The sequence below is a fragment of the Hyperoodon ampullatus genome (genome assembly GCF_949752795.1).
Source record: "Hyperoodon ampullatus genome assembly, chromosome: 1".
Taxonomy (NCBI): Eukaryota; Metazoa; Chordata; class Mammalia; order Artiodactyla; family Ziphiidae; genus Hyperoodon; species Hyperoodon ampullatus.
In genome coordinates, this window is record NC_136914.1 from 212,827,620 (window position 1) to 212,855,140 (window position 27,521).

Genomic DNA, 27,521 nt, shown 5'->3' on the forward strand with positions numbered 1-27,521 from the left:
TGCGTCCGGAGCCTGTGCTCCGCAACGGGAGAGACCACAACAGTGAGAGGCCCGCGTACCGCAACAACAACAAAAAAAAATGCTCTTCGCCAGATTATTTCAAGTGATGCTGACAGCAATCCTATGAGGGTAGTGCTGTTATCACTTCCATTTTATAGATGAAGGAACACAGGTGTAGAGAGGTGCTATAATGTACCCAAGATCACATGTCATAACTGATGGAGATGAATCCGGATTCCAGAGTTAATACTCTAAAACTGCCGTCTCATTTTACAGTGGGTAAAAAAATACCAGCATAAAAAAAAGCAGGAAGAGTGGTCCCTACACGAGACTTTGGGGCCCTTCACAGACATTGGAAGGCCAGAAACATCCTCCAGAGCTCTCCTTGCCGTCCACGGTGCGCAGGGAGCACGGATGTGGGTGGGAGCGTGGAGCAGCGTGGGGCTCTGCACAAGTCACCTCACTTGTCCTCTCGCAAACGCAGTTTTCTGTGCGTAAAATGAGCTGTCTCCCAGGACAGTTCTGCGACACCAAAGCAGTCACGTGAGCAAACACATTTTACAAACTGTAAAGGCTTAACAAAGAATTATTCTATCAAGAAAAAGAATGATTTGGGGCTTTTAAACAAAGAGAGCTTGCAGTAAAAACACTGCTTTAAAATACGTTCCCCTCAAAGCGGTGGGGGTGGGGGTGGGATGAATTGGGCGATTGGGATTGACATGTATCCACTGATGTGTATAAAATGGATGACTAATAAGGACCTGCTGTATAAAAAAATAAATAAAATTCAAAAAAGAAATGTTCCCCTCAGCTAGTCTCTCCTGCACAGTCCTACAATCTCACCTTTGAACTCTATCACTCACTAGGCTAAATGCCCCGTGGGAAAGGTGGTCAAGTCCCACATGCAGGGATGAGGGGAAAGGCGATGGGCTGAGAACCACTGGCCCCCAATTCTGCTTCAGGCAGTGAAATCCCTACAATTGGAAAGAACTGCAGGGATCTGAAGCAAAACCTCAGGGGTACATTTTTTTTTAATGTCCATGGTTGGCAAATTTTTAGGTAGGTTCCATTCCTTTTCCTTGTCCAGAAATGCTCTTCCAGGGAACAGAAGGCTTTGATCTCAGTGGCCTGGTGCCTTCACCAAGTATTACAGCCCATTGCACAGAGCTAAGCATGCTTCTTACGCCAGGGGAGGGCTGAGGGCACCAGAGATTCAACATATGCCTTAAGATCCCCCAGGGACCTGTTTGTTACTTCACTTGTTATCTGTTTGTTATTTGTTCAAATAATCACTATCGTTATTATACAGAGATACCTCAACAGAGAAAAACATTTTTTAGTTAGGGAATGTGTGAGTTCTAGGTCCAGGAAAACCCCACTTGTCTTCAGAGGGTTCCCATGTGCCTTTCACAAATCACCAAAAGTATGCTTTGAGATCTTGCGGTCTTAACCTTAAGACTTTCATCTCTGTTTACTATATATATGTACACAAATAGTGTATGTATACATGCATATAGTATACTATATGCACATGTGTATATATATATACACACACACACACACACACACTATAGTATAGTATATGTATATTGTATACTATATACAATATACATATATATTTCAGGAATTGCCTTGAGTCATTTATGCATGACATCATGCCAATTGGATGGTAAAGAGCCCTTTGCCTCTTCCCATTTCCTGGGACTTCCCTGCCCTAGCACTGCCCTGTTCAGTGTTTCCTCCTATTTTGAGAGTCTGATTCAAGGTAAAACTTGGTCACCAATACATTCCCGTTTCAAGGATCTCACCTGCCCTGTGGTCTCTTACCCTGTGGGATTCCTCTCCTCGCAGGGCCCCGTGTCAATCATGGGATTGCCAGCAGATCTGTGCAGGAAAGGACTTGACCTCTAGAGTCAGTTTGACCATGTCAGCCTCAGCCCCCAGTGCTGGGCAGCCCTGGGAACGGGGCACACAGGCAGGGGAGGCAGTTTACGGATAGGGGTATGCCCTGGTCCTTGCTCTAAGGTTTCCCTCTGGAGAAAATGAGTTCCTGGCATGGAGGAGGGCTTATCTTGGGCTTCTTTTTGGCCAGAAATGCTTTCTCAGCTGCAGTTGGTCCATAGCATGCTGCCCTCTGCCCTGTTCTTGTCTCTGTTCCTTGACGGTGTTGCTATCCCCAGGGGCTCTCTTGTCAGAGCCACTTAGGAAGCAGGAGCAGAGAAAGTCCAGGGAAGATGCTCCTTTGGTCATCCTAGCAACACCTCCACGGAAGGGCACTTGGTGAACACAGGCTGCTTGGGTGGGTCCTCATTACCATGGCTGCTATCAGCCTCAAGGGCAGAATGGGGAGAAGGGAGCTGATAAGCCATCTGACCAACGTTTGGGAGCGCCAGCCTGACGCTTGGCGATTGAGTGGCTAAGCATATACCGTTGTTTGGGGACTAACGCTTAACCCTTCTTTTTGACAGGTGAGAACAGACAGCCATAATGGAACCCAAACCTCAGAAGAGTTCAGGTACCCAAGGGGCATAGTCTCAGAAGGAAAAAACTCTATTGAAAATAATGATCAATTCCCGTCAAACTAACCGGGACACAGAAGATGGTTTTAGTAAGGATAACGGGGGACACTTCTGCGACAATTATTCTTGGTGTGGAGAATGTAGTGGAGGCTTTTAGATTCAGCTGATTGTTTTGTAAGAGCTCACTTATCTAGAAATTAGGCATTTTCTGATTTTCATGGACCAAATGTTCCATTTGTTGCTGGGAGATGGTACTAACAGCAAACTATAGCCCAGAAAAGACTGGAGAATATTTCCTTAATTTTATATGAAATTCTCACTTGGAGAAACTGCCAAAATTGTTATCAGGGCTTATGATGAGGATGGGTCAAGGGGTATTATTCAGATGTTCCTGCTTCATGCTCACATGCCTCACTGTAGATGATTGGTCAGAAGTTTAGGATGAACTAACTTAAAAATCAAACTATCTGATTCAATTCCAACATGAGTATTTTTGAATATTTATTCAAAGCACCTATTATTAGTAAGTCACCATGCTTCGTATTGCAGAGGATGTACAGGTTAATTAGGAATAGTCATTCTCTCAATGAGTTCGTAATTTAATTGGGATATTCAGATAAACACATTCCAGTAGCTGTATTGGGAAGTTAAGATAGGCACATATGATCAGGCTATGATAGGTAAGTGCAAAATTTGGTAGAGTCTGAAGGGAAAAAAAGCACATGCGTCATTGTGGGAATCCAGAGAGGTTTTATGGAGAAGGCATATGAGCTGGCCCCTAAAGACTGTATAGGGTTTTAAAAGAGATTGGGAAAGAGAGCACATCTCAGCAGAAAGGGATGGTGTGACCGAAAGCAATGAAGTGGGTTCGAGGCAGGTTGTGTTCAAGGAGAATGTGGCTGTAAAATAGGAAGGACAGGGGGAGAACAGGAAAGTGGTGCTATATGGTGCCAGATATTGACCTCATATAACCAGCAACCCTTGAAGCATTTCAAGCACAGAAGTGGTGCCATCAGATTTGCTTTTTGGATTGCTCATATTTTTAGAAAAATAGCTTTATTGTGGTATAATTGACATACAGTCAACTGCACATATTTAAAATGAACAACTTGATAAGGTGGTGTGTATGTGCCTGGGAAACGATCACCACAGCGGGATAGTAATCACATGCATCACTCCCAAAAGTCTTCTTGTGCCTGTTTATAATCCTTCCCTCCAGCACCCAATCCCACTCCCCGCTGTTCTGCTTTCTGTCACTCTAAGTTCGTTTGCATTTGCTAGAGTTCATATAAATGGAATCATACTGTATGAACTCTTGTCTGGTTTCTTTCACTCAACATAATTCTTTTGAGATTCATCTATGTTGTTACATATATCAAGAGTTTTTGGTTTAGATAGTCATTTGAATTTTTTTTTAATTAATTTATTTATTTATTTATTTTTTGCTGTGTTGGGTCTTCGTTTCTGTGCGAGGGCTTTCTCTAGTTGTGGCGAGCGGGGGCCACTCTTCATCACGGTGTGCTGGCCTCTCACTATCGCGGCCTCTCTTGTTGCGGAGCACAGGCTCCAGACGCGCAGGCTCAGTAGTTGTGGCTCACGGGCCCAGTTGCTCCGCGGCATGTGGGATCTTCCCAGACCAGGACTCGAACCCGTGTCCCCTGCATTAGCAGGCAGATTCTCAACCACTGCGCCACCACAGAAGCCCCATCAATTGAATTTTTATGTCTTAAATAGTCAGATGAAAATTTCACGTATTTATCCTTGCAGTTACCACTTCAGCATTCTTCATTCATTTGTATAAATTCAGATTTCCATCTGGCGTCATTTTTTCCACCTGAAGGATTTCCTTTATCATTTCTTCTGATGCAGGCCTCCTGATGCTGAATTCTTTCAGCTTTTGTATGTCTGAAAATGTCTTGAAACTGCCTTCGTTTTTGAAAGATATGTTTGCTGCCTATAGAATTCTAAAATGATACTGTTTTTCTTTCAGTACTTTAAATATGTTGTTCCACTGGGTTTTGATGTTGTTGTTGTTTTGCTTGCGTTGTTTCTGATAAGAAATCTAATGTCATCCTTATTTTTTCTTCTGTATGCATTATCTCTTTTTTCCCTCTGACAGTTTTTAAGGTTTTTCTTTATCACTGATTTTGAGCAATTTGGCTGTGATGTTCCTTGTTATAGTTTTCTTCCTATATTTTGTGTTTGGGGTTCCTGACCTGCTGAGATTTCTGAGGTAGTTTTCTTTAAATTTGTAAAATTTTCAGCATTACTTCGTCGAATATTTTTTTCTGTCTCCCTCCTCCACTTCAGGGAATCCAGTTACCTGAAACTTGAAATTGTCCCACAATGCACCAGTGCTCTTTTGTGTTTGGGGTTCTTTTTCACTCTCCATCTGTTTTAGTCCCATTAATCTCATCTAGTGTTGTTGTTGTTTTTCTGAGACATTGTGGTTTTCACCTCTAGAAGTTCACTTTGGATCTTTCTTATATCTTCTATATCTCTAACTTCTTGAATGTATAAAATACAGTTGATAATAACTGTTTTAATGAACTTCTCTGTTAATTCTAACATCTGTGTCAGTTCTAGGCCAGTTTTGAAGGATTGATGATTATCCACATTATGTGTCATGCTCTCCTGTCTCTTTGCATGCCAGGTAACTTTTGATTGGTTGCCAAACCTTGCAAATTTTACCTTGTTGGGTGCTGGATATTTTTGTATTTCTATAAATCTTGAGCTTTTTTTCTGGGATGCAGTAAACTTCCTTGGAAATAATTTGATCCTTTTAAGACTTGCTCTTATGATTTGTTAGGTCTGGAGCAGTCCTCAGCCCAGAGCTAATTATTCCTCACTACTGAGGCAAGACTTTCCTGAGTATTCTACCCAGTGCTCCATCAATGATCATTTTTGCCAGTTTGGCTGGATGGAACTGGCACTTTTTGTGGCCCAGTGGAGCACTGGGCACTCTTCCCTCTAATTTTTTCTGATGGTTCATTCTCTGGCCTTGGGTAGTTTTCCCACACACGTATACTGATCAGTATTCTTGAATACTTGAGGGGGACCCTGCTGCTGTCTCTGGGATTCTCCCTCTGTGCAGCTCTTCCCTCTGTCCTATGAGCTCTAGCTGCCTTGATCTCCCTGAACTCTCAGCTCTTTTTCCTCTGCTCAGGGGTCCACCTGCGCCCACCTCAGTTCCCCTTTCCTGTGCTGTGGACTGGAGACTCTGCCAAGGAAATTGTAGGGCTCACCAAGTTTGTTTCCTATCTCTTAGGGATCCATGACTTTGATTGCCTATGACCAGTGTCCTGAAAACAACTAATTTATATATTTTGTATTTTTTGTGTGTTTCAGACAGGAGAGTAAATCCAGTTCCTGTTATTTCATCTTTGCCCGAAGTACAAAATTGGCCAGATTTGGCATTTACTCTCAGGGCTATGTTGAGGATGGTTTTGAAGATGCCAAGAATGGAATTAGAGAGTCAATCTAGACAGTTACCAAAGCAGTATAGTGAAAAACGTATGCAGGCCTTGAATTCATGTGAATTTAATGTATTGAAATGTATGAAGGTCTTGAAGGCGGTGGTGATAGAACAGAGAGATAGGGGTGGATCCGGGAAGTGAAATGGACATGACTTGATGACTGACTGGACAGAAGGGTGATGGAAGGGTGAAAGTTTAAGAGGACTCTGCGTGTTCTAGGAGGGGAGGCTAGATAGATGTTGGTGCCACCAAGTGATCTAGGGCACCTGAGAGAAAAGGATGAGAGAAAGAAGTTTATGGGAAATCGAGGTGGAGATGTTCAGGGCCAAAAATGATCTATCCAAGGGTGAAAACCCTGATATTTTGTCCTAGAAGTTCCCCTAGAGACTGTATTTTGCTGATCACATCCCTGGTATGGTGTTTGGCATGTTTCTCTGTTTTCTGTATTTCCTACAAATTGGACCTGGAGGGTTGATGAGATTGTTTCAGTGTTTTTTGGTCAAGGCTAATCCATGGATGGTGTTGTCCATTGCTTTTAAAATAAATGCAAACTCTACCATGGTCTAGTGTCTACCAGGTGCTGCAGGGTTCATCTGCAGCCTCATCTTATACCACTCTTCCTCTCTTACTCCACTCTGTCTCCTACTGGGGAGACAGCCGCTCAGTAGCTCTAGGGAACTGCTCTGAAGACATAGAGGGAAACCAGCTTATGTATGACTTTTGGCTAGAAAATACATTCAGTCAAGAATACATCTCAGTAAAAGATTGCTGTTAGTCACAAAGAACAGATACCTCAAGTTAATGATTTTCGTGCTCATGTATGTACGGGAAGATGCAAGGATTTGGATTCATTAAAATTCTTCCTGAAATACCTCTATCTATGGGGACTGTTTTTCTAGATCACAGAGTGCCGCATCCTGTTTTTCATCCTGAATTCCTCTCAGGGTGCACTGTCGGTCAGGGACTGCAGTGTCTACGATGCTCTTTGCTTTCCTTTATTTTTCACCTCCATTTTACAAACGAGGAAACTGAAGTTTAGTGATTCAAGGTGTTCTGTATTTGTTCAGTAAATAAATCTGTGAATTTGTCCAAAGCCACACAACCATTAAATAAAGGAGTTAAAACTTTTTGCTTTTGTTTCCTTCTGTTTTCCTCTTTCCTTTTTTCTTCCTTGGTGGGAAGAATGGGGGGCAGCAGGCAGAGCTGCTGCAGAAGGCGGAGAGGCAGGGAAGGTGAGGACGGCTGTCTGAGAATGACTGGATACGAGCATAATGTCTCCATCAGCTGTAGTACCTAATCTTCATTCTATTTTCACTTCATAAAGAAGGGCTCATTCTTTAGTAAAGGCTGTCTTTTTTTTTTTTTTTTTAAGAAGATGTTGGGGGTAGGAGTTTTTAATTAATTTATTATTTTTTTAAATTTATTTTTGCTGTGTTGGGTCTTCATTTCTGTGCGAGGGCTTTCTCTAGTGGTGGCAAGCGGGGACCACTCTTCATCGCGGTGCGCGGGCCTCTCACTATCGCGGCCTCTCTTGTTGCGGAGCACAGGCTCCAGACGCGCAGGCTCAGTAGTTGTGGCTCATGGGCCTAGTTGCTCCGCGGCATGTGGGATCCTCCCAGACCAGGGCTCGAATCCGTGTCCCCTGCATTGGCAGGCAGATTCTCAACCACTGTGCCACCAGGGAAGCCCGTAAAGGCTGTCTTTTACCAAACCATGGATGAACTAGAACTATAGCCTGGATGTAAAAGCAAAACCAAGGTCTTCTTTTTAAAATAAATTTTATTTTAGCAACATTAATTTTCTCTAGATAAGGAAAGTAGTACATATTTCTTGTAGGCCTTTTCAAAAATATAGAAAAAATCAAAACTGCCTATACATGTCAGTCCTTACAGAGAAGCAATTAACATTTTGGAAATCTCCTATTTAACCACTTGGCCACCTTATTTTCAATAGCAGGTGGTTTTGCTTTTGTTTGGTAAGTCAAAGGTCAAGGCAGAATTATCTTGCTGCTGCGGCTGGTGCTTCAACAGGAAGGGAGACAAATCTTTGCTCACATCTAGAGAGCCAAGGGCATCCTCCAGAGACGGAGAGCCAGACAGGTGTGAGCTGAATTAAAGAGCTTCTAAATGTCATCTGAACAAAGGTCCCGACAGTGGATGAATAAGAATCACACACTTGGCCCTGGGTTTTTTGTTCTCCTGGCCTATTATAGATGTTTTTTTCCATAACTGAATAATGTGAAGACCTTTCCAGCGGTAAACAGTGTTCTCCAATTGAAGTTCTTCTCAGAAATTTATAGGGAACAGACTGAGTCCTGTTCACTTTCTTTTATTAGGGAAACAATTTACATTATATTATGAAAATGAAGTCTGCAAACAAGATTACTTTATTAAATCACCACCTCCTCAGCTTTTCTTCTCTGCAGTAAGTATTCACAAAGATTTAACAGGCCTCCCACCAGCCTCATGAGCATTTTTTAAATCCTTTCTCTTCCTTTGAGATTTAACTGAGATGCAAAATGTTTCCATTTTTCAGACCTCTTGGAAAAAGCGGCTTTTCATCCTGTCAAAGAGTGGGGAAAAGGGCTTTAGTCTTTCCTATTACAAAGACCATCATCACCGAGGTTCTATTGAAATTGATCGGTGCGTATCCAATCAAGAAAATGTTTATAACAACAAATACTAACGTGTTGCCTGCAAAATAGAAAAAAGATTAGAAAACGTTAATTTGTGGAACTAAGGGTCCAACTGAAATAGGAATTCTGAATTAAGTTTTAGGCTGAACAAAGTATTTTCAATCAGTGATAAACCAGATCTAAACTTATTTTCTAAAACTATTGGACAATTTTCAAAGTATTGATCAAACAGATCTAAAGTTTTATTCAATTTGAAACTTAATAAAAACCATTTGTCAATTTCTTCCTAATTTTGTATTTGCATCTGTTTAATACTTTATATCTAACAGAAATTCCAGTGTAGAAGTCGGCATCAGTAACCATGAAAAAATGCAATCTGTACAGAAGATGTTTAAATGCCATCCTGAAGAAGTGATGACCATCAGGGCCACCAACAGGGAATACTTCCTCATTGGCTATGACAGGTAAGTAGTAAGATAACACAGGGTGTCTCCTGTATGCAAGATAAAAAACAAACAAATAAACAAAAACATTTTAAACCAGTACACAATAAACATGCCTTGAATAGAAACCCATGGCCACAACCTTAAACACCATCTTGGCAGTCTTTATTATGTGTTAAAATACCTTGACAAATCACAGTATTCATTTCCTAGGGCTGCCATAGCAATGTACCACAAACTGGGTGGCTTAGAACAACAGAAATTTGTTGTCTCACTGTCCTGGAGAGTAAGAGTCTGAAATCAAGGTGTCGCAGGCCATGGTTCCTCTGAAGGTTCTAGAGAAGATCTGTTCCAGGCCTGTCTCCTAACTTCTGGTAGTTCCTTGGCTTGTGGCAGCAAACCTCCAGTCTTTACATGGCAATCTCCCTATGTGCACGTCTCTACGTCCAAATTTCTCCTTTTTATAAAGACACTAGTCATATTGGATTGGGACGCCCTCCTCCAATCTGACCTCATCTTAACTAATTACGTCTGCAACAACCTGACCTGACTTCCAAATAAGGTCACACACATTCTGAGGTCCTGAGGATTGGGATTTCAACACGTGAATTTAGCGGGGGGGGCACAATTCAACCCATAACTGTCACCATCACCGCAGATACATTTTATGTACAAGAAACCAATACACTAACATCTACGCAAGGTACATATATTAAGGAGTGGCTATGCTCGTCCCTGAAGGAGTCTTCAGTTTTTAAGAGGGGCTCCTGGTGCTAGCGAAGATGGCAAATGGATTCTTTGCGGCTGATTATCTGCTTGACAGAGAGGCTAAAGTTGGAGAAGGCAGCTGTACAGAGGAGGTGGCAAATGCTCAAGCCAAAGTATCAATATGACAAGATTTGATCTGCTGCAGATCAATCCCCAGGCGAAAACCTTTCTTTTCAATTGTCTTGGGAGTCAATTGAAAAGAAGATGTGATTTATATACATTTGTTCAAATACATCCTTCTTAAATACATGCACTCCCTAAAGGGAGGCACACCTAAATAGCTACACCAAATGGCGCTGACAGGTTAAGGGGCCACTTAAGAACACAAAGGAAATCCGTTTCAAAGTCAAAAGCTCCAAACCCTGTGATTATACTGTTACTTTCCACTTTTCTTCCCATTTCTCTGAGCTTTGCTCACAGAGGTGGCATGAGGGTTAATTCTGGTGTGTTAGCATGGAGGTGGTAGGGATCCAAAGGGAGGCATTTAAGCTACTCAAGAAAAAGATCCTTATTTCCCTGGTACCTACCCCATTGCCTGTTCCAGTCTTAATAAAAGAATCCTCCTCCGGTTCAAAATGAGCGCAGGCACTGTTGTTGCCACATGCCAGCTGAAAGTTTATTCCTATCAACAGGGAGAAGATTAAAGACTGGGTCTCCTTCTTGTCATCACTCTGCCAGAATATAAAAGCAGCACACCAGAAGACAGAGGTAACTCTATTTCACTAATAAAGTAACAGGGGACCTGAACAAAGCCCTCTTGCACAAGGAAACAGTGTGAGCTATTTTTTTTTCCTCCTTAGCAACTGGCATTAATACAAGGAATAAATAAGTGAGAAAATGTACATCCTTGTTATTTTTATGACTAACAATAGAAAAAAATTCTTTTGTGTTTTGCAAGAGAGCTAAAATACAGACACTTCAGATTTTCATTATTGAAGTAGGAGGAGTGAAAGTTAACTGTGGCATTTTTTAATAGTAGCTGAAACTACAGTATTTTCCATCATTGTTATTCAAGGTACATAACAGCTACCTTTGGAATGACTAAATCCAGGGTGGTTTCTAAAAAAATGCTTTTTACCTATCTTGTATTTTCAATATAAGGTTTCTTTGATGTAAGTGCCAGAAATTTTAGGTTGTTTATTTACTTCATAAGAACCTTTGCTAATTTACCTAAGTCCTTTCTTAGGACAGACCTTTATAAATGAAACTTTGGCCTCTAGGTATCGTTTTGACATGGTTTCTAGGTTGTTCTATGCTTACAACAAAAGCAGAGGCCAAGGAGAAGGGAAAGCAAAGTGTGTCTACAAGTACTCAAGTGATTAGAGTGAAGGGGTTGGGTACAGAGGGACACAGCGTTGAAAAGACAGGTTGAGGGAAACTTAGAGCGTCTCTGAAGGCCAGGCCGGGAGTCCTCAAGGGTTTTGGAACAGGAGAAACACAAGATCAACTCTTGTCCAAACGGGAGAATGCTGGCCAGCAATATACATGTTAGTGGTCAAAGATTGGAAGCAGAGAGCCCCATGACCGGGCTGTTGCTTCATTCTAGACAAGAGATCAATCATGCCCTGATTCCAATATTCCTTTTTGATAAGCAGGAGAGACTCTCACTGGGTGATAGAAGGCCCTCTTCAGACCCCATCCATCTCCTTGGTCCTTACTGCACACCAGAGGCTGTCAGCACAACCACAACAAGAAAAAGTCTTCCAGACATGGTAATCAGACTTACCTCTCTTAGGACGCCCTCCCTGGGAGCCAGCTGATGCTTCAAAAGTCAATGTATTTGACATCTTCCTCAAAGCCTAATCCACCAAAGAATGATTCTTAGTCCTATGATCTGTCCTATATTCAGTCTGTTTCCCCTACCATGATGAGCCTTACTGCTTGCCCGGCCTACATCTAAATGTATTCATTCATTTTGGATGCTTTTTGATATGCATCCAGGTACATCGGGTATGTTGGGTGGAGATCCCCCCAGCTAAACAAAAGCCTGGATGGTAGCCTTTTCCTTCCTTTCACCAACAGGGCAAAGATGACTTCTGTAAAAAAAATTCCCCGAACACCACTTGACCATCTGTACTCCAGAGGCAAAATCAGAGTTCTTATTATTTCCTATATTTACCCAAATCAGTCTTGCTTCTCCGTGTGTGTCTTCATTTCTAATGAAGTCCATTTGAGGAAAAAAAAATATAATACATTTGCCCCTTGAAAATGATTTGTAATTGTGCTTTCAGCTCTCTTGGATTTGCAATCTTCCCAATTTTTGATATTATTAATGAACAGGCTGAGTGTTTTTTTCTTCTGCCATGGATGCTATTTTGTCCCTTAGAGATGTAACCACTGACTTTGCCTTTTCCCTGGATACCAGGCACATCTTAATAGGGCACAGCCTCCTGTTTTATCTAGCTGGAAGCTCTCCAACTATTTTAAAAGCTTTATGTAGCATATCAAATGCACCAGGCCAAACACTTCATTTGGTATTTGTAGGAAAGGTGGTAGGAAATGGGGTTGAGAAAGATAACTCTTTTCAGTAAATGCCTCTTGCTTTTCACTCCTGTACCCCTTCTCCCTAAAGATAATATTATTGGTCATTTTGCCTTTTCATACTATGTATTCCAATCCAGTGATTTTCCAATCAGCTTCAGTTAAGAGAACCACCTACCTTGTTGGGAGTTGTTGTTGCTGTTTCTAAAATAAAATGGGAACGCTTCCTCATCCCAGACTCAGCATGACCTGGCTTCGTGAACTTGGAGCTAGAAAAACGGACACAACTTAAATACATCTTTTTTTTTTTAATCACTTTCTTTCAAGGACTTCCTAGAGAACATTCAGGGGTTTTTCAAACCACCCCGCCCTTGCTCTAAGGCATTGTACTTGGAAGAATTGAATTGTACTTATAACAATTTTCCTGCCAGGCAAAGCAGCTACTTTGTACTGTCCTGTATCTGTTAGAGAGGGAAGCAGTAGTTGGTTGAACCTAGATCACCTTGAAGCCTACAATTCATACTATCACATGATCGATGCTACAAAATTGCATTGCTATGGAAACAGTAGAATTATATAAGCAGAACACAAAAGAGGAACACTGAGCAGAAAGGGAGAAGATGCAGTGCCTTGACCCTGGGCTAATTAGCTTCTCAGATGGCACTGAGTGACAACTAGAAAAAGATGAGGGTGGAGGATTCAGTGGCAGAGCTTAGTGACTTAGAACACCACCCACCGGAGAGAATTACTTGTTCTGAGTTACAGGACCCAATAATAGAGAAAAGCCTGAAAGATGGGCTTATATTTTTATATCAGTGGTGACCCAGACTCAAGAAGCAAATTCAAGTTGTGTGGGCTTCTGGATGTAACCTTGGAAGATCCTCGGATGTTCTCAACCCAATTAATCTATTATGCCTTTTCCAGAAAACATGTGGTTTAATTCTGTCTCTTGCAAAGACAAGGAAAAAGCATTAATTCTGTCTTCATCTCTTTATTCAGCATTCAATGGAAAAAAGTTCTTTTTTAATGGAAAAAATTTCTTCAGGACTCAGAGAAGCTCATCTACCACATGCCTTCTTGTCAGACACCACTCAAGATACAGAAGAAGAGAGTCATTATATTAATCCTCGAAGTATTCTTTTAGAGGTAACCCCTTCTGTTTACTAATCATTTATTCCTTCTACAAATATTTACTGAACCCCTGCCAGGCACTGTTTCTGAGGCACTAGGCTGGTTTCAGAATCAGACACAGGTGATGTGGTCACAGTGTTGACACTTTAATAGGAACCAACCATGATATGAGACAGAAAGGGCTCCATGCTGAAGAGAGATGCTTGTAAAATGCTTGGAGGACATGAGGGGTGGTAGGAGGGGAAGCTGACTTCCAGACAGAGGCCAGGGAAAGTTCCATGGAATGACATTTGACCTTACATGATAGGCAAAATTTGGACTTGAGGGATTGACCTGGGGAGTCTTTCTGCATTCTGGGAAGAGATAATAATGAGCAGAAACAACAATACCCTTGGGTGATAAATTGTGTGGCATATACCAACCAGTCTATTGATCATTTGGAATTCCCTACTGAGTGCCTTCTGTGTGCGAATCCTGTGCTGTGCTAGGCATGGTGGCTGCCAGAAAGTACCTGATATCACGCCTGCCCTCAGTGCTCACAGTCTTACCAGTTACCACCTGACGATGCTCCACCAGAGGCATGGTCAAAGAGCTCTGGAAGCAAACAACAAGGTCCCACTGTATAACACAAGGAACCATATTCAATATCCTGTGATATACCAAAATGGAAAAGAATATGAAAAAGAATGTGTGTGTGTGTGCGTATATATATATATATATATATATATATATATATATATATAAAAATAGCTGAATCACTTTGCTGTACAGTAGAAATTAACACAAGATTGTAAATCAACTGCACTTCAATAAAACAATACTTTTTTAAAAAAATAAAAGAGCTCTGGAAGCAATAGAAAAAAAGACATTTTCTGTCTCCACTGGAGTCAGGGAGGGCTTCAAGACACAAAATGGCATTTGACACATATATGATGAATAGTTCAGTTGAGCTCTAACCCAGTGTGAGTGGCATATTAGGGGAAAAAACCCCACAGCAACCAGAAAAAAGAGCCAGACCATAATGGGTCTTGAATGCCAAGTTGACTTCATGCGTGAGTGGCATATTAGGGGAAAAAACCCCACAGCAACCAGAACAAAGAGCCAGACCATAATGGGTCTTGAATGCCAAGTTGACTTCATGCTGCAGGCAGGACAAGGGGCAGTGGTGGCTTCTCAGTTAGGAAGGGGCAAAACCGAATTATCTTCTAGTACTATTAACCCAGCAGCTATATTCAAGGTGACAGTAGAGAGACGAGAATGGAAATGGGAAGTAGGAAGACAAAACTGGGGGGAGGGGAGCAGCATTTCCCAAACTGGGTTTTTCTCCAAGATGGTGACGTGTTCATACATAAGAAGCATTCTGAGGTTAAATAATTTCTGTAAACACCAAATCAAAGTAAGCTACACAAGCTTCTTCACTGAAGAATTCTCAGAGCCTTTTTAGTATGCAGTGGTGCATTATAAATAGCCAAGCAGGAGACAACACACAGCATTCCCCAAGCTCATGTGACCACAGGACCCTGCTTTTCATGCCAGTGCTCTCTGGGACATGGTGACGGTGACTAGTCTTTCATGACAGTCCAACCAACCAGTCAGGTGGTACTGAGCACTAGCTGTATGCCCGGCATTTGCTAGGTACTTTACGAGATGCAAAGTCTAGTAAGGCAGATAAAACTAAGCTGGAAGACCATTACAAAAATTAAGTACAGGGCTTCCCTGGTGACGCAGTGGTTGAGAGTCCGCCTGCCGATGCAGGGGACGCGGGTTCGTGCCCCGGTCCAGGAAGATCCCACATGCCACAGAGCGGCTAGGCCCGTGAGCCATGGCCGCTGAGCCTGTGCCTCCAGAGCCTGTGCTCCGCAACGGGAGAGGCCACAACAGTGAGAGGCCCGCGTACCGCAAAAAAAAAAAAAAGAAAAAATTAAGTACAACACTGTGTCATAGAAGTTCAGAGAAGGGAGAGGTTGGCAGTGGCTGAGGTGATCAGAGGGGGCTATGGGACCTCAAGCCAGGCCTGAATACAGCTTCATTAGACAAAAGAGAAGAGGGGCACTCCAGGAGAAGAAAACAGCATGAAATGGGCACTAGAAGAACACCGCTTGTAGGGACATAGTGGGAAGGCTGGCTTGACTGGAAAGAAGTGTTCCAGTGATGGTTAATTGTTAATTTGTTAGGTAGGCAATCGAAAGCCCTTAGGGTTTTGGAGAAACCATTGCCCCAAATGACTTAGTTCCAACAGGCTAGTGGAGAATCCCCAGAAGACAGTATCTTCTAGAATCCTTACAGTCCCTTGAAGTAACTTGACTGCCTGTGAGCAGAGTAGCCCGAGGCCAGCTCTGCACTATGTCGGAGCCTTTGACCCAGTCAGGTGTCGTGATTCTATAATAGTATCGGTTGGGCAAAAGAGTTCATGTCATTAAGTGCCTAGTGATGAAACAGAAAAATGAACAGCAATTTTGTCCAATAGAATGCTTGTATCAGGAACGTGGGGAATCCTAGAGAAGAAAGCAGATTTGGAGTCTGCCAGAAGCTTTCCTGGTTCATTCCCCCAGACTGAGCACCACTGTTCATCCAATGGTAGACATACTGTTTCAGGGACCAGAGCCATCAGGTAGTGGGTGACAAGGTCCCTGGCTTATTGACAGACTCACATCCTTACGTCTCTGCCTCTTGTCTATAGTTGGATGATATTCTTGCTGCCAGTGATTCTGGTGAATCCATTGAACCCATTGGACCTGGTAGTCCAGACCAGGTCTCCAAGGCAGTTGAGCATCATTACATGTCAATGAAATCCTGGTAAGTAAAACTGCCATACTTTAAGATTTGATCTTAGCTAATGTACTGTTCTAGAGTAATTGCTGCCAGATCATTTAAATAGTTGATATAATAATACAAAAGCATTACCATAGACCAAGTTCAACACATTATTCAGTCATCTCAAAACAAGTAAATGTGAGAATGGTTTCTCTACCCATAGAAAACCATTAGGGACATCCTCGGGACATTTTCTGTCTCCTGGGGCAGTTCTTTTCTGTTTTGCATTTTACGTCTCTCACACGCTCACTTTGTCTCTCCAAACCCTCCCAATGTAAAGGGCTATTTTGGTTCCATGTCCATTTTTAGAAGGAAAGTTTATTGGATTTGGTTCTAACTGTAGCTGGGATTCTGATGGTTGGACATACTTCAAAACCTTGTTAGTTTTCACATGGCTGTTAGCTACTTAAATCTGATTCACACACCACAGCTGTAAGTAGATAATGCTGAAAAAGGGTTTGTGTTAACTTCTTGTACTCTAGTTCCAGAGAGACGTCCCATAAGTCTGCTGATGGCAAAGAGGAATCCCAGACCCTGGCAGATATCCTGAATGGGGAGCTTCACCCACAAGAACAAGGCTCAGGAACAGGCTCTTGTCTTTCACCTGCCAATACGGAAGCACAGATCACGAATGACAAAAAGGGGTCGGCCTCACTAAGTGTTGTGCAATTGTCTATACTAATCAAGTAAAGTTCTCATTTCTAAAATTTTATGGGCCCGTAGAGCAAGGCAGGCTTCCATTTGTACTCAGAATTCACATTTTAATCTCCAACTCAGCCAAGAATCTGTCCAGCTTGCCCTTCTCATTGATGTGGTAACCAAGGACAGTGGGTACCAGAGTTGGAAGCACAGCGAGCAGTCCCCTGGGCTGTGAGTGGCATTTTCAAATACTTTAAAAAATTCTGTTCTTTCAGGTTCTGGAACCTTGGATCACCCTGACCTGGGTTGTATATCACCCAGATTTTACTATTAAAATGACAGGCATGCAAGTCACATGAGGTTTGGTTGTAGACTGGGCTGGAGAACTTTCAGGTTTTAAATGACACCAAGAACATTTGATGAGATCGTTCTCAACTTTAACTCTTTTCAATGTCTCCTTCTATGGAGAAGCGTGCAAACTGACATGATATATAATGAACTTGGTCCATTTTTTACTCCTTTTCCATTGTCTACCATCGCTACCACATCCCAAGGGGGTGGAGGAGGGCATTAACGAGTAACTTAAATTCTTATTCTTCTCCAAATGTCTTGGACAATCTTTAATGGCATAATACCGTCTCAGATGTCGGAAGCCAAAGTCCATTCAGAAGGTACAGTTCAGAGCCAGAGAGAGTTGCCTGACTTTTACAAATGTCTTGTAGTAACATCCCCGATGAAATCCAAGTGGAGAAACTGAACCTGTTCCTTTCTCCTCCTGACATCATAAACTATCTTGCTCTCAGAGAAGCTGCAGGACGGATATGGTAGGTAGGAGATTTGGGGGTTACTGATTATAAATGGGGTTGGATGATATGAAGACAGTAATTATATCTTGAAGCACTGTATGTGGCAAAACTGCCTGGAGAACACGGACTCTCGTGCTGCTGTTGTCACAAAAGGTCTTTGATTGAGGCAGAAATAAGGATACTGCTGTGTAGGAGGGACAGCTGGGAGATAGGTGGGTATAGGAGGACCCAAAAGTCCAGGAGGCACTAAATTTCTGATTTTTTGAAAGTGAGGAAAAGTGGGCAGGAATACGTATGGTCCAAGGAAATCATTGCCAAACAACGAGCAGTGAGTATCTGATGAATGAAGTCAGTGAGGTCAACAAGAATCTAAGGTCTAAAAGAAAATGGCATACCAGGGTCGAAGACTTCTAGACATCAGGTAAAGACCTGCTGGTCAGGGACTCAGACACAGAAGATTGTGTGGCAGAGAATTTTCTTAGAATGATCACTGTTTATTTGATTCTACATTCTTTTAAAGACCTTGTAATTCATTTTGATGGAAGATTACATTTTTAGAATAGAAGAAAGCTTGTTAATGTAAACGTCACACATCAATTATAAGTTCTGTAAGAGGGCAGGAACCACAACCTGCCATTTTTCCAAACTTCTCACAATCTAAGGCTCAAAACATATTTGACGGAAACTATGGACTCCTCTACACCTGAGCTTGCTCATCTAATAATTCATCTATTTTTGCGTGACATATGCACTGTGTGCTCACTTTAAATACTGGGTTTTTCCGTACCGTCTTATGGAAAAACCAGAACGAACTTTTTGGCCAACCCAGTACTTAACATCTTCTGTTTATGGGGTTATAAAAAAACATTTTTTTAAGGTGGTTCCATACTTCTGGGGTCTCAAAGCCGGTTGAAAAAGACAGCTACATAAACAAGTAAATATAAAATGCATTTGATCTGAGTATACAATAAGCGAGGGGCTCAGACAATGCAGTAGAAGTCCAGAGGCAGGAGAGATTAATTGAGGTAAAGGAAGGGTAATGTAGGAGGGCTTTGTAGAGGCGGTGTCCTTGGAGCTGGAGTTTAGAGGAAGGCTCAGGCTCCAAGAGTAATGATGGAGGAAAGAATATTCCAAACAGAAAAAGGAGTTCGACTACTTCAGATGTAGTGCAATATAGCTAAAGAAACTAGTAATAGTAGTGGTAGGATAGAGTGAGGAGCCCCATCTGTATCTCCATCTGTGCCCCGCACTCCCAGCAAGCACCGTCTCACTCTTGTGTTGGATGCTGTACCCCCATTGCAGTGTGGCTCAGTGGGATGGCCCCCCGCACCTGGGATGCTTATTTTTTCACGGAGATCACCTTTTGGCCGTGAATGACCTGAAGCCCCAGAGCCTGGAGGAGGTTTCCTTGTTTCTCAGCCGGTCCATCCAGAAGGAGGTGAGTCTTGCTGATTGGCCCTGGTCAGGGCAAGAAGGAACAAGATCAAGGTCTTGGGTGGTGTCTGAACAGTACTATACTCTGAAGACAAATGAGACTCTTCAATCCTCAGCAACCATATGTAAATAAGAGAATAAGAAGTGCAAATAACACTTCATAAAATACTTCTAAATAACAAGAATGTTATTTTAGGGCCCTTTTAAAATTCTTTTGTATCAAGTAGTATTTGGAGTTGGAGGGAGCACTGGGCTAGGAGACTGAACAGCTGGGTTCAAGACCTCAGCCGTGGGCTTCCCTGGTGGCGCAGTGGTTGAGAGTCCGCCTGCCGATTCAGGGGACACGGGTTCGTGCCCCGGTCTGGGAAGATCCCACATGCCACGGAGCGGCTGGGCCCGTGTGCCATGGCCACTGGGCCTGCGCGTCCGAAGCCTGTGCTCTGCAACGGGGGAGGCCACAACAGTGAGAGGCCCGCGTACTGCAAAAAAAAAAGACCTCAGACGCAGCATGACGTGGCAAAAAAGAGCTTGCAGTGGAATCAGCCAGGCTCAGTGTTTACATCCAACCTCCTTTAACCAAATGGTGCTTCAATTTTCTCTTCTGTAAAATTAGGGATAGGGCTTCCCTGGTGGCGCAGTGGTGGAGAGTCCGCCTGCTGATGCAGGGGACACGGGTTTGTGTCCCGGTCCAGGAAGACCCCACATGCCGCAGAGCGGCTGGGCCCATGTGCCATGGCCACTGGGCCTGCGTGTCCGGAGCCTGTGCTCCACAACGGGAGAGGCCACAACAGTGAGAGGCCCGTGTACAGCAAAAAAAAAAAAAAAAAAAATTAGGGATAATGATAACACTAGTTATTGGAGAATTAAATGAGATAATATATAACATGCTTACAACGGTGACAGGCACATATTAGGTGCTCAACTTGGTTACTATTACTTCTTCTACTATCGGCTGGGGAATGCTGAACAGGTTTAGCTTTTTAAGCCTCCATTTCCTCATCTTAGAAATTGACATACGTTCCTCGCAGACTTACTGTAAGAATTATACTGAACACGTGACTATGTACCGAGTATGCATGTCGTTAAAAGGCTCGCCATGTTTCTGCCTATTAGTACAGTCTCCATACTGTTTACTCCTTTCCTGGTCCATTTTTATTTCTGATAAGCCACTTGACCTTGGGAAAGTCACTTCCTTCTCTGACAAATCAGTTTCAGTTTCTTCTCTCTAAAGTGAGAGAGGGTTGGTTTTCAAACTGTACTTCTTGGACCCCTAAGACCAGGACAGGAGGAGAGGGGAGGAAGAGGACGGTGTTCTGGGCTTCGGCTAGTGAGAGCAGTGTATGTTTATCATTATTTTTTCATGTTGGAATTTCCTGTTACCTCACCTCGAGGAAACAGTAACTTGGCTTAGAATTTCTAAAAACCACAGTACTGGAAGATCTCTCAAATTTCTTCCAGCTCTGAGAGTTTATGATTAAATATGTCTTATCTCTTCTGCATCACACAATAACTTGGTTGGTTAGACAAATTGTACTACCCCTACTATCTAAATGGGAAAACTTAGTAAGAATGAGGGAGTTGTCTAAGATACATAAATAGTTAGTGTTAGAGCAAAAGGACTCATTCATTCCTTCACTCCTTCACTCACCATTTATTGAACGTCTATTGTATGCTGGATTCTCTGCTAGGTCCTAGAGCCACAAAAATGGCCTCGGCCTGAGCTCAAGGAGCTTAAAGATCAGTGGATAAAATAGGTATATTATGTGCCAGTTACAGGTTCAGCATGTGCCTTGAGATATGAACAGAGGACCATGAGATCACAGAGGAAGAATGAAGTTAATCTATTTGAGGGAGGCCAGAAAGGTGTCTCAGAGAAGGGGATGCTTGACTTGGGTTTTGAAGACTAGGTTAGGAGTTTGTGTGGTGGCAAAGGGGAGCTTTTGGGAGTCCAGCCCAACACTCTAGTAACTGTAATATATTTCCTCTGCCAAAAACCCGTGCTGCGGCCAAGTGTTCACTATAATCTTATGAAAGTTACCAAACAATACGCTTATCCAGAGACCTAGGCATCAGCTCTGAAGCCAAGAAAAGGGTTTTTGCCTGGGAGCAGATCCAGGAGGAACTCCACCTGGGTGTTGCTGACTGCAGTTTATCAAGACTGCCTTCTAGATTGTGGAGTCACTTGCATAAGAGGGACTGACAGCATTTCTTTTGGATTCATTCTGCCTGCCGCCCTTTCTCCTGGATGCTATTGAGAAATACAAGTGTTCACCAATATGATTATTTGACGATCAAAAAACTCCCCAACTTGCCCACCCCTACCATTCCTGATCTATTTCTTTATGTTAAAAAACAAATATCCAGTCCTTTTTAAAATTCAAATAGCTGGTCCCTGAAAGGAAAAAGGATATTGGAAGATGGGAAGATATGGAACCAAAGGAGGGGCCGTCAAAGACCCCTAATGTTTTACAGCAGCTGAACCAAGCAGATGTACTTTCCATCCTTGAGAATGAAGTTGACAGAAATGGGAATTTGGGGTGAGCGTGGGTAGGGACAGGAAAGGGAGAGAATGTGAGATTTTAAAAGGAGGGGGAGGAGACGCTAGATTGCAGGAGAAACACATAGAACTTCAGTTTCCTCCCAATGTTGTCAGGGGCTGGTCCTGTCTGGTGGTCTTATTTGGATTCTCTTGTTTCAAGAGGCTTTTTATTTCTTGGTACAAATGGGCCCATCTGGACAGGACTGATGTACTCCGGGATCTGCCCTAAGGGCTCAGACCTGTGGAGGCCAGAGAATAAAAATCCATCTTCCACATGAATATATCAATATAAGTCATCCTGGTTTCTTCCAGCCCAGATTTTCCTCAAAACCAGCTTCAAAAGGTATGAATGAGGACAGACTGACACTGAGAACCAACGGTCCTAAAGATAGTCTTCAGTCACTTAATGTTCTTCTTTCTTGTGTTTTAGAAAGTAAAACTCACCATCGCTCGGATCCCAAATTCAGAGAAATTCCACTCAATAGCCTGTACATGCCACGTACAAGACCAAGGTATTAAACCTTCTAAACGGGATACGTCTGTACTGGGGAGGACACTGGAGAGGAGTCTGGCCATTAAAAGGGGTCAGCAGAAAGGCTCTGGAGAGTAACGTGCTGGGACCCACTGCCGACAAGCGAGGATGGGCCCCAGACCCTGTGCTGGGCTCTGCCCTTCACCGCTGTGTGACAGCAGGCAGTCAGCGCAGCTCTCTGAATTTCTCCATCTGCATCTTAACAATGGGAATAACCATCCCATCTCTGGCTCTTGCGTCAGGGATGTTGAGAGGCCCAAGTGGGATGATAACTATGGAGCACAGTGAAAATGTAAGGCCTTATGATCTCAGACTTTGTCCCAAACACCACAGACTGAGATTGGGTAAGTTTCTCATCTAAAATGTGCTGTGTGTTCTGTGAGGTCATGGTCCACACAGTCTCTTCTTTGTTAGGGAATGGACAGTTGGAAACACTCATTTCGGGAAGCCAAGATTCCCGAGAGAGATGTGATACCGTATCAGCCTTCCCAGACACCTCCTGCTATTCATCACATCCGGAATGCTAAGACACAGTGACTTCTTGGATTCAACGATCATCTTGTTTTCTTAAAGACCAAGGAACAATTTTAGAAGTCGAAGCAATTTTAAGGTTATATCCAGCAAAGTTTGCTTGCTCTACAAGTAATAAGAGAACTGCTTAGCACTTCTAAGTTTGAAAGTTCTTAACTAATTGATGCATTAACTCATTGATCCTAAAAGGCTGAAAGGATCAAGTCTTTTTTCATACATAAGAAAACAAATGCAGAGAACTAAAGGATGAGTCAAATGGGGGAATGGTAGAGCAAAAGAGGCCTTCGGAAAACAGATCTTACTGTGTTGCCATTTCACACGGGAAGAAATCAAGGCCTCAGACATTTAATGATATATTTTCTTCGTGGCTTCTGGTTTCATAGCTATTTAGTGGCAGAACCAAGGATCTAAAACCAGCTCTGAGAAACAGATTTCCTGATCTTCACTTTGTATTTGGATTTAGATTTGAAAAGACCTTCAACACATAGATGAGATACTCAAATATGGTTCATTTTCTGTTATCTAGATTGTACACAAAAGTATTAAAAATTTTTCATTTGCATGCCCTATTGGATCTACTGTTTCTTTCTTTTTCTTTTTTTCTTTTTTTTGGTAAAGCTAGATTGGAGTTAAGACTCTACTTTTTTCCAGTTTTACTGAGATATAATTGACATATAACATTGTATTAGTTTAAGGTATACTGTATAATGATTTTATATGTGTATATTGACCTACTGTTTCTACTTCTAGAAATTTATCCTACAGAAATACTCACACAAGTACACAAAGATATCCATTAAAAAAAATTGTTCACAGTAGCGTTGTTTGTAACAACAACAACAAAAATCCTTTGGGAATTGCTTAGTTATGATGACTTCATATAATTGACATTCTGCAGATGTTCAAAGTTTTACATGAATGATTATGAAAGATGTTCACAATATCTTAAGAATGAAAGAAGCAAGTTGCAGTACAGTAGGTATAACATCATCCCACATTTACAAAAATAAATGACTGATGGTGGTGCATATAAAATTTTCCCAACCCTGGGCTTCCCTGGTGGTGCAGTAGTTGAGAATCCACCTGCCAATGCAGGGGGCACGGGTTCGAGTCCTGGTCCGGGAAGATCCCACATGCCGCAGAGCAACTAAGCCCGTGCGCCACATCTACTGAGCCCATGTGCCACAACTACTGAAGCCCGCACACCTAGACCCGTGCTCCGCAGCAGGAGAGGCCACTGCAATGAGAGGCCTGTGCTCTGCGGCAAGGGGTAGCCCCCGCTCGCCGCAACTAGAGAAAGCCCACCTGCAGTGATGAGGGCCCAACGCAGCCAAAAATAAATAAATAAATAAAATAAATTAAAAAAAAATTTTTCCCAACCCTAACTGGGGAGAGAAATCCCTCCCTCACAGGGGTTGTTGTGATGTTGAAATGGATGATGTACAAACAGCCCCTGACACATTGCCTGATACGGAGTAAGCAGTCAATAAAAGTTAGTTATACTGCTGCTGCTCAGACAATACCTTTTTTTATCTAGAAGAACATACATCAAATGGTCGATAAGAAGCATCTCTGAGAAGTATGATCACAGTTGGCCATTGGGGGGAGGCATTTCTATAATGTTCGAATTTCTCTCTCTCTCTTTTTTTTACTATGAGCACATGTCACATTTATAATGAAAAATAAATACAGCTGTGGTAAATAATATATATATTTAAACATATTTATATATTAAGCCTTCATAAGTAGAAACCAAGCCACCTTAGTGAAGGAAATTTTTAAAAATATCAAGGTCAAACTGGGAATCAACAACGGGGGTGGGTACACTGCTTTGAAGCCCAGAGGTCCTTCTGCTGTTTTGCTCAGATGTCTAAGCTGAGATGGGTGGACAAGCACTAGCTCCCAGGCCCTTCAGTGCCGCATTGAGTGGAAGAAGAGCCTGAAGACTAAGGCACTGAAGTGTTTTCGTGGCTCACGGAAGTGCTGGGAGAACACAGGACTCCTGGCTCCTAGTCCATGCTCTCCCCTGTGCAATGAGGGTAGAGAGGCTGCTCCTGGCCCTCTCTTCATCCCAGAACGTTCCCTGGCATTTGTCCCAGACCATTTGTCCCTGGGACACTTGTTACGAAGATCCTGCCCTAGGGGCTTCTCCCACATGAGCGGTTTGTTCCCCAAAGGAAGTCTCAGGGCAGATTTCAAGATCTCCCCCAACCCAAAGGTTCTGATTTGGTAGTTCTGTTGTGGGGCCCTGGAATCTGCCTTCTAACAACCAGGTGACTGGACTGCAGGTGGACCAGGGAGCACTTCTGGGGAGCATCACCCCCCCCCCAGGGTAACGGGGAGAGGCCGGTGTATCTTCTGAGAAGCTGCAGGACACGGAATATGCACGAGGATGAGTTTGAGAGGAAAAAGCCGTTCGTTTTCAACAGTTCTGGAAGAGGCTGATGACAACCACCCCTCCATTCCCCCTCCAGAAAGGAACCCTGTGCCTGAGCAGAGAAGCCTGGTGTCCACTCTGCTCTCTGCCACTGGGGAGTGTCCTAACCAGGGCTGGGAAGAAGCAACCTGTCCTGACTCTGTGTGCCCGCACGCCATTGGGCGGGTGAGGAGCAGAAGCATTAAGATGGAGAGGAACGTGGCGTGGGACTGCAGGCTGCTGCTCCTCATCCAGTTTCATTCCTCTGCATCTCCCCCTTACCAGAGCAGTCAGCCAGCAATTTTCCCGCGATTTATTTAAGCTAGGTCCAGCCCAATGACGGCTCTTCTTCAACCTAACAATGGTAGTGGCCCCAAGGAAAGCTGGTGACGGGCCCAGAAACCTGCTAACCGAGGCATTTGTCCCAGACCCAGCTTTTTGTTACTCAGCCAAGAGAACTGTAGGACAGCCTGCTGAGAGATGGGGGCAAGTCTCGGGGCCAAGGCGAAAAGGACATGTGCCTCACAGACGTGTAATTCATCAGAGCAGAGAGGGTAGGATAGACCCTCCTCCCACTGTGCACCCCCCACCGCATCCACACCCACCCTCGGTGCATAGAGTCATCTGTGACCTTCCCCTTCCAGAGCTGCCCTGTTGTTCATTCCAGCCCGATTCCAGATGGACGAACATGAGTGAAGGTGGAGCTGGGGGCTGCAGAGTGATGAACCCAACTGTCCCTGCAAGAGGTAGCCCTGTTCTGGGCATATTTCTGGAAGAAAGGAGGTAACGAGAATGGATTATAAGCTAGTCTTGGCCATCATATAACCTAGGCCTGAATCTGGTGCACTTCAATCTTGCTGGGGAAGAAACCAGAGCTGGCAATGTGAAGAGAGTTACCTGGGCTCCCCAGCTCCACGTGGCACCTCCAGCTTCCAGGTTGACATCTTTTCTGCCCTTGCTCAACTTTCCAACAGGGCACTTGGAGCTGCCACCTCTCAGCCACTCCCTCTTCCTAATGGTTGCATCATGCCTCTAGGACAGGCCTCAGAAGGTGTCTGTATCTTTCCACTTTGTTCTTTCTGCTGAGGACACAAACTATTCAGAGTGAAATCTAAATAGCAGCTGGTAAGATATGCAATGGACATGCAAGGCCAAATACATCTATCCTGACTCAAAGCTGCTGACATATTAGCATGGATTCCAGAAAGGAGCTTACATACATGTGTGTGCGTTTGTGTGCATGTTGATGGGTCGGTGGGGGGGGTGGAGAAGACAGGTGGGAGCAACAATAATTCTTTAATCAGCTGAGAAGTTGAAGCACTCAATCTCCCCACCCCTACCCCTTTCTCTTCAGGGCTTGGGCCAAGTACTTTCCCTTGGGATGAGAAGGAGGATTTAAACTATCATAAACAGGCCCAAACGGAGAGGGCTTTCAGATTCAGAAGCTGGAGTAACTTAGATTTTTATCCTGAAGTTGAATACACAGACATGCAGGAAATGTGTTTTATTGAAAAATCTCTTTAAAACATCTGAGTTGATGAAGGCTTTGTCTAATGATCAAGAATCTGGAAGGACCTCCGGAGCCATTCTCAATATCAACTCTGGCTAGATGGTTCTGGAAATCTAAGGGTTTAAGTGAACTTTGCACTCACAGGACTGGATGCTGGAGCTGGGCTGCCCAATTCAGTAGCCACTAGCCACATGTGACTTAAAATTTTAAACTAATTAAAATTAAGTAAAATTTAAAATCTGGTTTTTCAGTTGTACTAGCCACACTGGAATTGTTCGGTAGCCGTATGATGGTAACTGGCTACAGTACTGGACAGCACAGATGTAGAATATTTTCATCATTGCAGAAAGTTCTAGTGTACAGCCCTGCTCTAGAATGTTAAACCCCTCAGAGGGGAACAATTCACATCTGCCTTGCTCACTACCATATTCCTAGCACGTAAATACATTGCACTGCTCATGACAAGGGCTAATAAATACATGTTAAAAGAAGGAATCACTAAATGTGGGGTTAAATACCAATACACAAGCATTATTCTATTTTGTTAATGGTTTCAAATAAAATATTCATATCAATGATTTTTGTAACTTTTTTTTCTTTTGGTATGGGGTCAGATCCAATTAATTTAAAAGCCAAGCTGTGGGCCTTTTATTTTTATTTTTATTTTTTTTTGAGGTAGGTGGGCCTCTCACTGTTGTGGGCCCTCCCGTTGCAGAGCACAGGCTCCGGACACGCAGGCCCAGTGGCCATGGCTCACGGGCCCAGCCGCTCCGCGGCACGTGGGATCTTCCCGGACCAGGGCACGATCCCGTGTCTGCTGCATCGGCAGGCGGACTCTCAAACACTG

The 27,521-nt window shown here is 43.2% G+C and overlaps 1 protein-coding gene across 1 annotated transcript; it reads left to right on the forward strand.

Moving 5' to 3' along the window:
* Positions 1–2,487: 2,487 nt before the first annotated feature.
* PLEKHS1 (pleckstrin homology domain containing S1) lies at positions 2,488–22,295 on the forward strand (the record flags this gene model as incomplete). The annotated part of the gene is made up of 12 exons (XM_079712047.1): positions 2,488–2,515; positions 8,331–8,419; positions 8,531–8,637; positions 8,960–9,094; positions 10,474–10,549; positions 11,434–11,553; positions 13,322–13,468; positions 16,134–16,249; positions 16,750–16,953; positions 17,629–17,730; positions 19,015–19,150; positions 22,116–22,295. 12 exons carry the CDS (start codon positions 2,488–2,490, stop codon positions 22,293–22,295), a joined length of 1,440 nt encoding a protein of 479 aa, XP_079568173.1.
* Between the last annotated feature and the right edge of the window lie 5,226 nt (positions 22,296–27,521).